General features: G+C 42.1%; 1 protein-coding gene across 2 annotated transcripts in view; it reads left to right on the plus strand.

Annotated features, from left to right (window-relative positions):
• The window catches only part of Thada (THADA armadillo repeat containing), a 315,049-nt gene that overhangs the window by 229,089 nt on the left and 69,733 nt on the right, over positions 1 to 16,227 (plus strand). For both annotated transcript variants that reach the window (XM_063229252.1, XM_063229250.1), the window contains one exon: positions 7,723 to 7,817. In XM_063229252.1, coding sequence (XP_063085322.1) covers positions 7,723 to 7,817 — 95 coding nt within the window. The remainder of the gene's footprint in view (positions 1 to 7,722; positions 7,818 to 16,227) is intronic.

Here is a 16,227-nt window from a genome sequence, read left to right on the forward strand (position 1 = left end):
CCTAATGGAAAGATGGAAAATTTTGAGAGTCTCTGGGGGAGTGAGCGGTTCCCTGGGGGATCTCTGAAAGGGCAGGTGAGCTTTCATGGAGCGAGAAGGTGAAGCCCTGGCTGGAGGCTGTGGGCTTTTTCTCTAGCAGTAACATTCCCAGGGAAAGCAGAGGAGTCTGAGAAGGGGACCCCAGTGCTTTTCACAGGCTGCAGGCCTTTGAGGAATGCTTCTGTGGGACCCCATTAAAGGGGGAAATGCCCTCTGTTCTCCTGGGTCTCATTCCCCAGGAGCAAACACTGCTTTCTCAAGGGAGGCTCACTGTCCTCTGCAGTGTGTGACCTGGGCCTTTAGTTTCTCTCTGCAGACTTGAGCTTATAGTCTCTCTGTACATAGCATCTCCATGAGAATTCCCTGGAATCTGGTTTACCATCAGACCAGGACATGGATGGTGATTTCACTTTAAATGGAACAATTTAAATAGGAGAACTACAGGCAGCTTAGACATAGGGCCATGAGGATGGATACTTGCAAAGCCCCAAATCAAGAAAGGCAGGGTAGGTGTTGGTGCACACCATAGAAATGCGGCCTGGTGACACACCTCCCCACACCAGGGCAAGGTAAACTTCCAGCCTGGGGAGCCTGCCAGGCCTGCATGCTGCTGTTAGCTGACCTCCTGCAGATCTGAATTCCTGCTGTTACAGTGCGGGGAAGTAGCTTGTTTAAAAATATATATTCTGCAATTCATGCCCATTTGGCATCTTGGTTTAAACAAACCCCCTCTTGTTTCTCCAGGAGTGCCATGTGATGGTTACTTGGCTGGCGGCTGAGGTAAAAATGGAAATGAGACCAGGAGACGAGACTTGTTTTAATTTAATTTTTACTTCCACACCTGGCTCAATGTGGCCTGTGTCAGAGAAGGGTCTCCTGGCGCCTAAGGACAGCAGCTCTTCCTTTTAGAACCAAATATGAGGACAGCCACCTGGCAGCCCCCAGAACTTCCGAGACTGCAAATATGGCCACCAGATCTCTGAGAGACCAGAGGAGGGTCAGCAGAGTATCTGGGGTTGAGTCAGCTGTTCACATTGTCCGGGAGGCTGTTTGATGGCTAAGCTCTCCTAGAGGAGAGACTTGAGTAGTGTTTTAAATAAAGAGCATGTCCGTGGCTGGACATGTGTTGAGTGAGGAGATCCTAGCAGCACGCGGAAGTATGCTGTGTCCTGTTCCTCTGCCAGTCCCCAGCCTGTCCTTCCTTCTGTGCTCATTCGCCTCTCCCTGCCTTGTCCTCTGACTTCACTGCCTTTGCCCTCTTTTCCCGTGGTCATCTCTCCCACCCGTGTGGGCTCCTCAGCCCCAGGATGTTGCTTCCCAGCTCACTGCTGGCTCCAGGCACAGAGCTGCTGATGCCAGGAGGCCCCGTTGGGGCTGAAGACCCAGTCCCCCCAAGCCACGCAGCTGTGAGCTGCACCTGCCTGGTGTCTGGAATGCCTTCTCTGCCCTTTCACCAGCCAGATCCTTCATGGTTCAGACCCCTCCTCCGTGGCACTCCCTCTGGTTGTTTTATATGTATTTGGGTTTTCGGCACACACCTCTTTCCAATCCCTGTAACTGCAAGCTCTGCAAGGCTAGGCCTTACCCCCTCCCTCCACCTTCCCCCACAAGAAGGAGATCCCAGCAGTGCTCAGTGAGTGTTTTAGATTGATACAGTTAAGCCATGGGTCTAATAGGGTCCTGGGGAAGTAGTTCCTTGGGGACTGAAGTAAGCCAGACCCCGACCCTATTGAAGTCTAGATCAGGTTTCTCAACTTAATGGACACCAGCAGCTTAAAGTCAAAACAGCTGTTTCCAGCCGTCTGAAGATGGCAGTGAGTTCTGGAAATTTGCTGTGTCCAGAGTGAGTTTCCTGTTCTTTCTTGGAGCCCACCAGGGCTGTACAGTACTGAGTGGTCCCCGGAGCCTTCTGTTGTGACTGGAACTAGTGAAGTCTCTTCTCAGGGGCCTTCAACCCTTGGGAGCTCTTGGAGCTCTTAAAGTTCACTCCCGTTTGGGGCCCCTTGTTGATAACATCCCGTATGTCTGCCTGCTGTGTCCCTTTAGTACTCCTCATTCTCTAAAACTGTCCTGTACCCAAGTTTTTGAACCTGCTGGGGTCACTGTTCATTGTCTGCTTCCCAGACCTCTCCCTAGCTTCCAACTCATTCCCCAGGCCCTTCCTGACATACCAGCAGAGGAAGTGGTCCCCACCCCACCCCCTTTTCTCTTTACTCTGTGAGCCCTCCGCCAGGGAACTCATTGTCATCTAGTGGGATTAATAATATGTTTTCCTGCTAAACTAGTGGCTTTCAAATTTTTTGACAGCCACTCAAGAAATACCTTTTACATATGGCTTAATGTGTATGTATATGTCTGTGAACCCTGTATGTGCATACAAGTAGATACACCACATAGACCAATATCACCCCCATGAAATCTTGCACAGTTTGAATTTTGGGTTTTTTGTTTTTTGTTTTGTTGTCTAGTTTGTTTTGCAGTTTTAGGGATTCAACCTAGGATTACGCACATGGTAGGCAAATACTCTACCTTTGAGCTACACCTCCAGCCATTTAAAATAGTTTTTAAAACCTGAGACAGCGTCTTGATGTGTTTACTCAAGGACATTTACTCAAGTTTTAACATAGTTAATTTCAACAGTATTAACTTTCAACATAAGCACCATCATTTTGGATATCAAGTGTAATTCTATTGCTACTATTCAAGTGTATAGTAGAATAGTTTATTGTCTAAAAAAGAAAAAATCAGAGCAAGACAATAATCTTACTTAAAATTGTTGGCATTTCAACAATTATTACATCTTATTAAAAATAATATAACTTGGGGCTGCAGATTTAGCTCAGCAACATAAGCGCCTGCCTTGCAAGCAGGCAGTCGTGAGTTCGATCCCCGGTACTTATAAAAAGGAAAAAGACAAAAAAAAAAAAAAAATATATATATATATATATATATATAGCTTACTAAAAACTTCATTCTGGGCAAGGACTGTATAGAAACCCAATATGTAACAATCAAGTTACTGAGAAAGTGCTTACCCTTGCTGCTTGGACACACTGTGGTCTTATTTCCCTTTTCCTCCCTCTCTCTGTTTCTCCTACCTCTTTTCCTTCCCTTCTCCTATGCTGTCCCCACCCACTGGTTGATTCCATATCCAACTAAAAGGATCATAACCTACAGTTTGAAAAACACTATTCAGGATTCTAAGTTCCTTGAGGGCAGTGATTGTGTCACTGAATCATTTCATCTTCATGTTTCCAAATCCCGGCACTATTCCTCACTCTCAGTAGCTTCTTATAAAGTGTTTTCTGAATGAATGAGCCTCAGTTAAAAAGTCCTGCAGCCACTGGGATTCCGGAAGGGACAGGCAAAGTGAATAATTTATCACAGACTTCCCGAGAGCGCCTGCTGTCCGGTACACACTAGGGCCATTGTAGCCTGGTCTGGGAAGCCCTGCTCCCTGCCCGCCCTTTTGCTTCCTCCCCACTTCCAGAAGAGAGGGTAGGGGGTTTAATGAAGCTCAGAGATTTCCCAGGACAAAAAACATATTAATCAGGTTCTTGGGTGAACCTTTGTCAAGGCACAGATGATAAGAAAGCAAGCTTCTTAGCAAGACCTTCATTTCACTTTTTATATAAATGTAATCCTCAAACCTGATGCCTTCTGCTCCTTCTAAGGCTACTATTATGCTGTTTTCCAGCCCATCTGTTAGACCCTGACCATTTCTGACTTTTTTCAAACGCTATAAATCTTCATTAGGCCAAGCCCCATGCCAGGATTTTTCCATTTAGGGGTAGAAAAAAAATTCCCAAGCCCACCAAAACCCTGTGGCTTGGTTTCCTGTCCAGCTGGCTTGCTGTTCCTCAGGATTTTATTCCCATCATGAAAGTGGCTTGACAGACCGAGAACAAACCTCTGGCTCACCCTGAACTCACAGTGTACTGTTTCCAAGTCAGAACACACAAGTCATAGCAAGAGAAAAAGAAAGAGAAAAAAATTATTTTCCTGACTTAGAAGCCAGTTCAGAGAAAGCCCAGCTCCGAGACCATAGACAGGCCGTTCTGCAGGGTGGACATCAACTGTGGGTGGGGGCCGGCACTGCTGTCTGAGTTACCCGAAGCCATGGGTTGACTGTTGTGACCAAATCCTCCGTTCCTGGAGGCTGAACAAGCTGCATTTGAGGGAGCCTTCAGTAACTTTGTTGGAGACAGACCTGACCCAGATCCTCACAGCCATGGAACAGTCATACTGTTCCCTGAGGTATCCCAGGCCAACAAGCCACCAGCTTGTGCAAGGCCTAGAGAAGATACAAAAAACGAAAGCCTAGGAGGGAGCTCTGAAGGTGGCCAGCCTTCCCTCCATTCATTTAGAAATGTTCAAAAAGATGCGAACCTACCAAAAAAAATAAAACCTCATGGAAACCAGGCTCCTCATCAGACTTGAAAGGCAAACCAATTTCCCGAAAACTTTCCTTTACAATTCTGTATGGTTCCACAGAAAAACATCCTGGGCAAGAAGGTCTGACTGGGAAGCCGTGTGGTAGCAGGCAGTAAGTGATGATGTAAGGAGCGTCCTGCAAGCATAAAGTCACACATCCCTTGAAAGCCTGGCCCGTGGCACTCCTTCCTGCCTTCTTAACATGCTCTCTAATCTGCAAGCTGATGTGTCCAGGTCCCTGGACAGGCCAAACAAATTCCTCCCACATCTGTTGTCCCTTCTCAAAATGCCTTTCTTTGTACTTTGTCCTTCTTAATTTTTCCCATCTTACACTGCCTAATTGGAATCACATCTCCATAAGCCCTCTTCATTTCTCCGTATCCTATCACAAGGGTTGTCTTTGTTTCACTCTCCGATACTTCCCAATATTCTCAGAGCAGTAACTGGTCTCCTGTGCACCTCCGCCCCACACCAGCTCAGAGTCGGCTGCACAGAGACATCCCCTGCTGTGCAGGCCATTGGCTCAGCCCAGGTTCACTGATGCTCTGTGGCAAGGCCAGCCCTCTGCACTCTGCAGTGGCTGTTCTGGCTTTCTTCCCTGAGTGGCCTGTGTGTGTGTATGAGTGAGTGAGAGAGAGAGAGAGAAAGAGAGAGAGGTCTCAGAGGTTAAATAGTGGAAGTTCCAGAAGTAAGAATGATGTCTTTAAAGAAATTGTCATACTCTGTATGGGCTATCCATCGTGAATGGAGGAAGAATGACATCAGATTATTGTTGAGAAACCTGGAGAAACTAGACCAAAAGATAGGAAGATTGAAAAATAAAAGAGCAAAATAAATTACAAATATATAGAAGTTATGAACATTTTGTCAAAAAGTAAAACTGAAGCTGGATGTGGGAGTGCCTGTAGTTCCAACCCAGGAGGGCTGCCTTGAGTTCAAGGCCAGCCTGAATTACAGAGGGAGACTCTGTCTCAGAAGAGGAGGAGGAGGAGGAGGAGGAGGAGGAGGAGGAGGAGGAGGAGGAGGAGGAGGAGGAGGAGGAAGAGGAGGAGAACAAGGAGGGGGAGGGGAAGAGGCCACAAAAAGATGAAACTGTAAAATACTAGGAAAGTCTGGGAGATCTTACTTATGTAAGCATGCAGAAGGTCCTGGGTTTGATCCCTAGTACACCGTGATAAATATACATGAAACACAGAAAATCTTAGAGAAACCAAGATGGTATAAAAATATTAATATATTTGTGTAGAACTAAACATTTATAAATTATGAAGCTTTCTATAAAGTTAAAGAAAAAACTGCAAAAATTTTGCATCATGGGTGACTAAAGGCAAATTCCCTTTCTATACAAAGAGCACCTACAAATCACTACAGAAAAAGGGAACAGCAGCAGATTTGAATACAAATCCAGAAATGGTAATTTCAAATATTTTTAAAAGCATAAAAAAGGATAGTCAACTTCAGTTTTAATATAGTTGCAATTTAAAACGGCGAATTACTGTTTTCTACTTATTCTCTTGGCAAAATGTTAAAAAGTTTAATAGTGGTCCGAAGTGGTCAGACTGTGGGAAAACTGAATTCTGTTGCTGAACCTGTAAATCAGTACACACCACATGCTCTAACCTATTGTACAAAAGTACTATTACCACTGCCACAAAGTATCTTACTTTGAGTTTTGTCCAAAAGGGACAGATAGGTCTGTGAAATGGAGCAGTTTTTATCCATTCAGAAAATGAGGCCCATGCCTAATAAAACGGTATTCATCACATACCAATGCAGAGTAGTGACACTCGGAACTTAATACCTAGTGAGCTGCCAATGTAAAGGTAGCAAGCAGGTTGTAAGTGAAGGGAAGGTGGCTGGAAGGCTGTGCTAGTAAGTAGTAACCCTGGGTTATGGCAAAGGAACTTCATTTCACTACAGCCCCTTTTGGATTGTTTGAATTCTTTTTATAGTTGTGTGTGTGTGTGTGTGTGTGTGTGACCTCTTTTTTAAAGTTGTTTTAAAAATTGCTAGCATAGGTATGAAATTAGGCTAGACCTAAGGTGTCATATACACTAGGTTTAGTAGGTTAAGTGCCAGTCAGAGAGTAAGCAGACACATAAGGGAAGCCAGTCAGCAGGGCTGCGGGGCGGGTCAGTAGCAGAGACCACCGTACAAGCTGGATCCACCTCAGGTATTTGACAGCTTTCTCATTGTCAGGCTGGTGCTGGCTGAAAGATGTGGGCAGTTGGGATAAAGGAGGGAACAGCCTTAAGGGATATGGTGAAACTGTGCCTTTACAGGGTGTGAGAAGTTGGGTCAGGAAATCCGCTGCCCTCACTGGTGCCAGTTTTGGAAGAGGAGGCCAGGGTGTGCTGGCACATGATGGTAATCCCAGCACTCAGAAGGTTGAGGCAGGAAGATTGCCGTGACTTTGAGGCCACAGCCTGGGCTACACAGTGAGTTCAAAACCAGCCTGAACTTACACAGCAAGACCCTCTCTCAAAGAAAAGAAGTAGAGGAGAAGGGCACGCCCAGGCCCTGATAGGGGAGAGGTGCATTTCAAGGCACCACCCTGCTGTGACCTCCTGCCCTTAATTTGCTTCCGGGATGGTTAGTCCACCAAGAGTGTGGCCTGTTCTGTGGTCAGGATGAACAGAGGCCCAGAACCAGGGCCCTTCAAGCGCTATTCTCAAAAGAAAGTCCGTTTTCCCTTTTGTATCAAGACCTCCAAATCTGAGCTACTTACTGTTTTCTACCATGTTCAGAAAGTCAAACAAGCCATTTATTGGAAGAAAACAATTCTGTTTATTGAGAAAAAGACCTTGGCCCAAGTGTTTATTAGTCTTATATGTATGTTATGCGCTTGGCTGTTTTTAAGACTAGAGATATGATTTCTCATACGTGGATTCAGTTCTCCAAAGTGCTAAGTCCATGATTTTCAAAGTCATATTTTTTTCCAGAAAATTTCTGCACATAAGAGAGGAAAGTTGTCTGTCCCGCTCACAGCATATCTTATTTTCAATAAACTAGGATGGAACCTTGGGTTTTACCTATTTTCTGTTAATTCGGAGAGCATGGGGTCTTACCTGTTTGGTCCACATATAACCCTAGCTTCCACTAGATGCACTTCGACTCATTTTGCTAACCACTTCTGATTGTACCTGAGCCTCATTACCTGCCGGTGAAAAACACCCATTTTCTCTTTCCTGTGATCTAGGCCTCAGGGAGAAAAAACATCAATTTATATTTTGTTGTTTATCTTTCTAGGCAAAATCCATGTTTGGTGACCAGAGCTGTATATATTGATATTCTCTTCCTGTTGACCTTCTGCCTCGACAAACCCACAAAGGGAAACCAGCCAGGTATGATTCATAGCTGTATCCCATCTTGGCCTTTGAGATGTGGGTGGGGTTTTGAACAGCTGTGCACCCTGCTCCTTGCTCTCCCCTGTCTCCTTTGGTATGATGAACTGCACATCAGGATCCAGCAATGTCATACAGCTGGCTGCCTCCTAGAAACTTCTCAAGGAAGCTTGTCCTTGCTTACTTGGAAGTTTGCCGGTAAACATTTTCTCTTTGATCATCCAAGGAAGAGTGTGAACTCTGCTCAGATACCCTCTGTGTCTCAGAGACCTTGGCTTTTTCCTGGTTCATGCAGTTTCTTCAGAAAATCATACTTTGCTGTGACTGTTTGCTCTGTTCATCCTGAAGAGATAACGGGGCTGGACATTTGAGTCCTCTTCTCAAACTCTGCATTTGTGTAGGGGTTGCTGCCTCAAGCTCAGGCGTCACACTTGTTTCTGGGTCACGTATGTTTCTGGGTGTGCATCCCAGATCCACGTACAATTGTCCTAGTTTAATCACAATTTATGAATTTTTTTTTTAAGGGAGAAGGGCAGCTCCAAATAGAGATTTTTGATGTGTTTATATTAAAGGCTGCAGGAAGTACTCTACATGAGTTCCAGGCCACAGACTAAAATTGATTTTCATCAACACAAACTGGAATGCAGAGTAATGAGCCTGCAACTGGTTAAAATCAGCCTCTTCTAATTGATTAGGCCTGTCTTAAGGAGGCTACAATTACAGTCGAATTCTGAGTGCTAACAGGCCAGGCCTGTCCTCTGTTACACTGAGTCTGTCAATGATTTGTTGACTTCAGTAAATACCTTCAGGCTGTCAGGGTCCAGCTCTGTCCATATGGAACCCTGCTCCAAATTCAAACCAATTTACAATGCTTCACAGGGGGCGTGTGGTGGGGGTTGCCCCTCATCCAGGTAGATGTACATTAGCCCACAAAACTCCCGGACCATGCAGAGGCAGGAAGAACACACTGAACTTTGCTCTATTCTACATTACTCATGAGCAACTGTGTGTAGATTCAGTGGTAAGGATCATAGAGTTTTTATAGCTATAAAACAGGTATAGTTTATGCCATTTGTTGTGACATAGTTATGAATAGTGTACCCCTTTTATTCTTGTGGAAGTCCAGGTTTGCACAGTGAATTACAAGCCACCCTACTTATAAGGAACCTTAGTATTGCATCCGCTTTAGTTTTCATTTGAATCAACTGAGGTCCAGAAACTTTATTAAAAATTATAAATTGTGTTATGTTAGCAAGTAAGTTGTTTTAGATTTTTAACATCTGTGTATTTCATTTCCAAATTTCAGACAGCTTTATAATACAGCACTTACCTGCTTATGTATTTAAAGGGACTGCTTACAGATCGATCTACTGGGATCTTAAGAGAATCATGTGCTTAACTGTAATCATTAGTTTATTTGAACTCAGTTTTTTGGCTTACTTATCTTATTCTTATCGTATCCTTATTCTTGGTCTGAAAGTTGTAAAGTCTTTCTCTTCTCCAGTTTCCGTCCTTTACTGATAAACTGGGCTCCATAAAAATGACTGGCTTTTTTGAATCATTCTTTTCTCCAATCTCTTAATATTATTTATAGTTTGTACCCCAATTAAATGTGATCACAGCTGTCTTTCATTACTTGAAGATGTGTATCACTCCACAGAACATCCTTACTTTGCAGACTAAGATGGGAAGTGGCACTTTTATTCTAGTATGAGGGCTGAGCTCTATAGGTGTTGTTCTGCACTGTCCAATAGGCAGTTCCTAATCACATATGGCACTTGAGATGTGGCCAAATTGAAATGTTAAAATACACCAGATTTCAAAAACTTTGTATGGGAAAAAAATAAAATTTCTCCAATAAAATTTGTATTGAATACATTGGGAAAGGTAATATATTTGATATCAGATTACAATGTAAAATGTATATTTAAAATTACTTTCATCTGTTTCTTTTACTTTTTAAAATGTGACTACTTAGAATGGAAAATTATAAAAAAGAAAAGTCAAACCATCAAAATATGTGAATATAATAGAGAGATGTGAAAAGTTATTAATGACTCATTACAGAAACCAAAGTAGTACATAAAAGTAACATCATTGGTAAAGGAGAATATGTGTCTACTAGAAAATTTCAAATGATATTTATGATTTATACTTTACTGCAGTTAGACAGCACTGCTTTTGTCCAGACCTTGAGAACTGGCCTTATAAACCACAGAATACATATGTCTGTGTATATCTGTAGCTTACCTATATGAAGCTGTGTGTTCATGTAACACATCCACACAAACAGTAGTAGCAGAGTTTCCTCCTGAGAATGGACTAGATTTTTAGAATTAATCAAGGGTCAAATAAAATGGTGGTTAAAATGGATCACATTCTGACATAAAAATAAACTACAGTAGTGAAATTTATTCTTGTATGTTTCACAAATTGTTTTCAAAGGCAGTTTGAGCAGTAGACAAATAGATCACCAAATAAAGAGATAATTTATTTGGTTATGTAGATTTCTATATGTTTTCAAAATAATGTCGTGATACAGTTTTGCCTTGAAAGAATGAGCCATGTCTTAGATTCTTTCTCACCCAGATAAGCACATAGCAGACACTTGTTAAATTGGTTTGTTATTAACTGACTGACTGAACCGTAGTTTTTCTCAGGATTTTGCTTTGCTTTGTTTTTTGGTTGTCCTTTTTTTTGTTTTTGAAAACAAAAACTTTGTAGTTTGGGATGGCCTAAATTCACTGTGTAGCCCAGGCTGGCCTTAAACTCAAAGCAATCCTCCTGCCTCTGGCTCCAAGTGCTGGCATTGCAAGTGTACACTCCCACGCCCGGTCTGTTTTTAAAATAGTAAGGGTGGTATTACATTCCAGGTATTTGGCACGTATGAGAGCCTGAGCCCAGCTTGAGCAACGTAACACCTTAGTGAGACCCTGTGGCAAAAAAAAAGGCTAAGGCTGTAGCTGAATGCAAAGGCCCTGGTTCAATCGCTTGGGCCACAAAAAAGTAAAAATGAAAGATCCAAGTCTTATTTAAACTCATGCATCAGTCAGCTGTGAATTTAGTTTCTGAATCACTTGAGGTATTTGTGTCACATCTGTATGTTTATAAATATTTATATGTCTGCATGTTATTATCTCATAAACCTCAGAATGCCAAGTATACCACATAGACTCTGAAGGCAGATCCTTGAGTTCGAATCTCAGACAGCTCATTTACTTCATAACCTTTGGGCAAATTGTTTAGCTTCTTTGAAACACTTTATTTTAAACAAGCTTAACAATGAAATCTATATTTTAGAGTAGTTGTCAACTTTTACATATAAAGCCTTATGTAAAGAATGTGCTTTACATGACAGAGAGTAAGTACTCAATAAATATTAGCTATTATCATTTGTAAACCAGGCTTTAATCCAGTCTCCTGAAACTTGGCAGATTTGTAATTCTTACATGTTTAAGCCTTTAGGAATGAAGAAATGCTTGCATGCCTGGCATAAATTGTTAAGAGTCTGCCTGAGTAAGGATGTTCCAGACTCTCAGTTTGATTTAGAAAAAGTTCATTTTTTGTATGTTCATTTAGTTTTTCTTTCATTCATGAGACGTACTGGTAAGGATCTATATGTGGTTTGGAGATGAAGATGTCTTGGGCTTTAAGTATAATAGAGGGTGCTATTCAGGAAGTATATATGGGATGCATTTGAGACACTGAAGAAAAAGGTCATTTCTGCTTGGGAGGACAGGAAGGGCTTTACAGAGGAGTTGGTGGGGCAGGTTTTGATGATGAGCAGAGATTCACCAAATGGGTGAGGGGAAGGTGGCTGTTACCAGCAGAGTGGTTGGCATAGTCAAAACCACAGAGGCGCAGATCAGCACAACCTTCAGAGCACTAGGAAAGGATGTCTGGAATGTTGGGTGCCAGGGCAGGCAGAAGTGACTAGAAAGGAGGCTAGAAGTCTCGATGCAAGTCCTCAGGGACCCAGAGGGGAAAGCCATGGGTTTGACTTGACCCTGTAGACAAAGGAGATTATTGGAGAATATAAAACAGAGCAAGACCACGTGGGGATTTTTTTTCAGTTTCTATTTTTTATTAGAACATGTTCATAGTACGTAATGATTACATTCTTCAGGGGAGTTGGTTCGTGTCCATACACTTCTTTTGCTATCTCTCCCTTCCTCTTCCCTTTCCTCCATCTCTTGGTCCTCTTTCTTTTTATAAAAGATTCATCTCCCTATTTCCTGTTATATTTTATTTTGCTCTTTATTTGTATTTTGGGTTTCTCATATAAGAGAAACCACACAACATTTAAGCTGCGGGTCTAATTTATTTCATTTAACACTGTGATCTTAAGGTACATCCGTAGTTTACTTGGTTTTTAAAACAAAGCATTTCTTGTTTGACCTCATCTTTGTGAATTCTCAGAACTCTTATGGAGCCATATTCCTGTTGTCATTCTAAAAGAATGTAACTGAAAAGTCATTTCCTGAATACTATTGTGGTAACCTTACTGGGGATATGGGAGGTAGAGAATGGTGGACCAGACAGTCTGCACAAACTAAATGCAGTGGAGCATGCCTGTAATCTTAGCACTCAGGAGGCTGAGGCAGGATGATAATCATGAGTTTGAGGCCAGTCTTTGCTTCATAATGAGTTCAAAGTCAACCTGAACTATACAGCAAGACCCTGTCTCAAAAAAAAAGGGAGGGGGGGAGACAATGCTGAACACCATTACACAGTTGTTTAGGATTATATAGATGGCTCCCACCTTTTACTTTACTAATTGTATGCAGCATAATCATTTATTTTTGTAATTATTTACATACATTTAACATTAAGTATATGTAAATATGAATCTTGAAAGGAGGTAATTATTCCAAAAGAAAGGAAGTGATACCTCCAGGGTAACTTTTCTTTGCCTGGAGGAGCATCTGTCCATTCTTCTGGAACCCGGTTCTGAAAGTGGCCTTGGAAGATTGTTCCTATCTCTGAGGAGTCTTAGATTCACATTGTAGGGCTAGAAGATACGCAGAGAAACATGATAGAAAAGCTTAGGGTAATGATGGATCTGGTGTAATTCACACTTTTATCTAGGTGCTTCCCAATCGTTTGAGGTTTCCCTAGCCATTAGCTAGGTCTTTAAAAGTCCAAATCTGGTTTTGTGTGGAGTTTTAAAGTGATTTAAACCACAAGGACTTCCTGGCCCCTGTGTTCTTCTTCTTTTTGAATCCAGCTGTCAGCATTAGTATATATCAGCTTGCTGCAAGAAGGAAAGTTACAGTCTCCAGCTGGATTTGGGGGAGATGTGGAAGAAAAAAATCTGTTACAAGGACCCCGGAGCTGCAGTACAGGCCTGGGCAGGGGTGTGGAACAGCGTTATTTCTAAGTTATTAAGTTATTTGCTCTCGGATTGGAAATTTTCCATTGAAATATCTATTTACTAAAATTACCTCTGAGGCTTGTCTAAATGTTTGCTTCTTTTACTTTGAGAGGTGAACTTTTTATTTCTCTCTATAGGTGTGCCCTTAAGTTTGGGTTTTTTCACAGCTTTTGAGTTGAACATTCTCTTTTACTGAGTATTTAAACAAGTATCTTGCTTACTTACACTTTCAGACTTCCATTTTAAGCTCTCGTGGTGGGTTCTGAGTGAGTTATTCCTTTCTGGGCTCTGTTTTACTAATGTTATGTAAGCTGGTTTTCCTGTAATCATAAGTGTATATAGTAAAATATGAATCTTACAGAGAATTTGTTGAATCCAAAAGCAATAAGAAATGACAGGAGTTTCACAGAAATGTTGTAGCTGGAAAGAATTTGCCATCGCACTCCCCTTTGTGTGAACGCTCTCGGAACGCTCTCTGCCTGCCTGTGTGTACAGAGGCTGCCCTTCTTTCTACTCATTTTTTGGAAGCAGTAATTTCAATGTCATCTTGCTTACCAGAGATAATAATCATGACATTCATTGAGTACTTACCTTTTTGCCAGACATTTTGTGTGCATTAATGAAGGTGACACTGTTCCTTCGTTTCAGCCATGAACATACTGAGGCAGAGAGAACTGCCAGTGTCACGTGTGTACTATGGTGACGGTCACCCTCTCAGGGAAGGGACTCCAGAACCCTCTTTGTGGATTACCTTTCCAGGCCTTCAAGAGGTATCCCCTTATAGGAGCTTTTATGGGGCTTTGCCTGCCTGCATTTCTGTCTCCCACACTGCTGGTGTGTGGAATAATCCTAGGGCAGGGCCAGCCAGAGCGTATTACTAGAAAGAGGATGCCTGACTGCCTCAGGCAGCCACCTGCCCTTCTCCCTTTGAAAGTGGACCTACCACCACTACACCAAACACTACCCAGAACCAGGCTGCTGGAACTGCATTTTGTGGTTTCTTTCTTGGTGGGGATTTATAGTTCAGATCTCATCACCCTGCCAAGTGCAATAAACATTTTGCTTTCACTGGAATGTAACTTTTTATTTTTCTTCTAAATGCCTTAAAAGTGACCAGCTTGTGAGAATGAAGTCAGAATCCCTAAGTAGTCTAAATGCTAAGTCAGTGCACAATGTAGGTCAATAAAAGAATGGGAGACAGGCTCTCCTTTATGACTGCTGGTATTTATACCCTGGAAGTTAGGTAATGTAAGCCCTCCTGCAGACCCGCTTAGATGTTGATGGTGGTTAAATGGTAAAGTCTGTGAGAAGTATTCAACAATGCCTTGTATTTATACTGCCTAGAATATGAATAATCTATGTGTGACATAAATAAATATAAGGTCAGTGATTTTTATGACATATTAACTTCCTTTACCTAAGTTCTTGGGAAATAAAACCAAACAATTACAGAGAATGAAAACATTGGCAACTTACAAACACCTGCCTTGGTTGTTTGGTCTAATTAGGTTAAATTTAACCAATCCCATCTGAACAAATTGAAAACAATTCTTATCTGTTCCTCGGTCATGCACTTTTATCGGTGACGGATACAGATGTGTTTAATACGACACAGTTGGTGTGAGTCTGTCAGCTCTGGATGGGAGATAAAAGGGAATTGAGAACATATTTTTAGAGTCTTCTGGGGGTCTTTGTATTTCTGGGCCTGCGGCTATGATGTTTGGGAGATAGGGGCAGGCCTTGTTGATAAATTAGTCCGTTTTCCCCTGAAACACTAGACCTGTCATTTAAATGGCTGCTTTTGCCAAAAGTTACCTTTCCCAGGGATCATTGAGCTCCTAAATTAAGCAGATGACCCGCGGCCCACTTTGGGAAGTCAGAACAATGCAGGGTATTACTGCTTTACTAGGTTAATGTGGTGTTTATTTCTTGTTAATTCCAAGCTTGTGCTGAGTACACTGGCCTGAAATTTTTACCATTTTAGAGGTTGGTGAACATTTAATCACTAGGTACCAAGGAAATTATAGCAATTAAGTGACTTGCCCAAGGTCACACAGCTCAAACAGTTGAGCTTTCCTAGCTCCTGGTCCAATTGCCATTTTGATGACCTGAGTTAAAAGACTGGTACGTGAGCATTGGTGTCAGTGTCTTTATCTGTCCTCAGACCTTCCGACCAATCACATTTGCCACCCCAGGAGTAAAGTTCTGTTCAAATAAGCAACAAGGGTCTCAGAACATTGTGATTTCAGTGTTTCTGTGCTCACACCTTTGTTTTCTTCAGTCCTTCGTCAGAGATAATCTGAAACTAGCTGCCTGTATCAAATTAAATTGTTATGCTATAGCTTTTCGTCTTTTCTGTATTTTCAGGGTCAGTAGAATCGTGTCTTTTTGGCCCTCCATGGCTGGATTCCATGTTGCGGCATGGCTAAACAGTATTTCACTGTGAGGCCAACATTTATTTTATTTATCCACTTAGCTAATGGGCATTTTTGTTTGCTTATACTTTTTGGCTGTTATGAGTAATGCTGCTATGAAAATTCTTGTGGAATCTATGTTTTTTAGTTCTTCTGGGCATTTACCTAAGAGTGTATTGTTGAGCCATATGCCAACTCTAAATTTAACTAGTTAAGGGATTGGTAACTGTCCCCAAAGACTGTACCACCTGACATTCCTCCCAGAAATGTGTAAAGTTTGCGGTTTCCCCACATCCTTGTCCGCACTTGTTATTATCATCTTTTTTGCTTTAGCCATCCTATCCTAGTGGCCATGAAGTTGAATCCCATTGTATTTTTGTGTTCATTTTCTTAATGACCAACGACATTGAGTATCTGTTATTTTGTTTTTTGAAACAGTGTCTCACTGTGTAGCCCAGGCTGGCCTTGAACTCTCAGTGATCCTCCTGTCTCAGCCTCCTGAGTGCTGGGATCACAGGTGTGCACCAGCATACCCAGCTCATTGAGCATCTTTTGTGGTGCTATTGGTCATTTGTATATCTTTAGAGAAATGTTTTTTACTTTTTTTTTTTTTTTTTTTTTT

This window comes from Cavia porcellus, unplaced genomic scaffold (assembly GCF_034190915.1).
Source record: "Cavia porcellus strain 051 isolate PalLab524CR breed Dunkin Hartley unplaced genomic scaffold, mCavPor4.1 scaffold_1, whole genome shotgun sequence".
Lineage (NCBI taxonomy): Eukaryota > Metazoa > Chordata > Mammalia > Rodentia > Caviidae > Cavia > Cavia porcellus.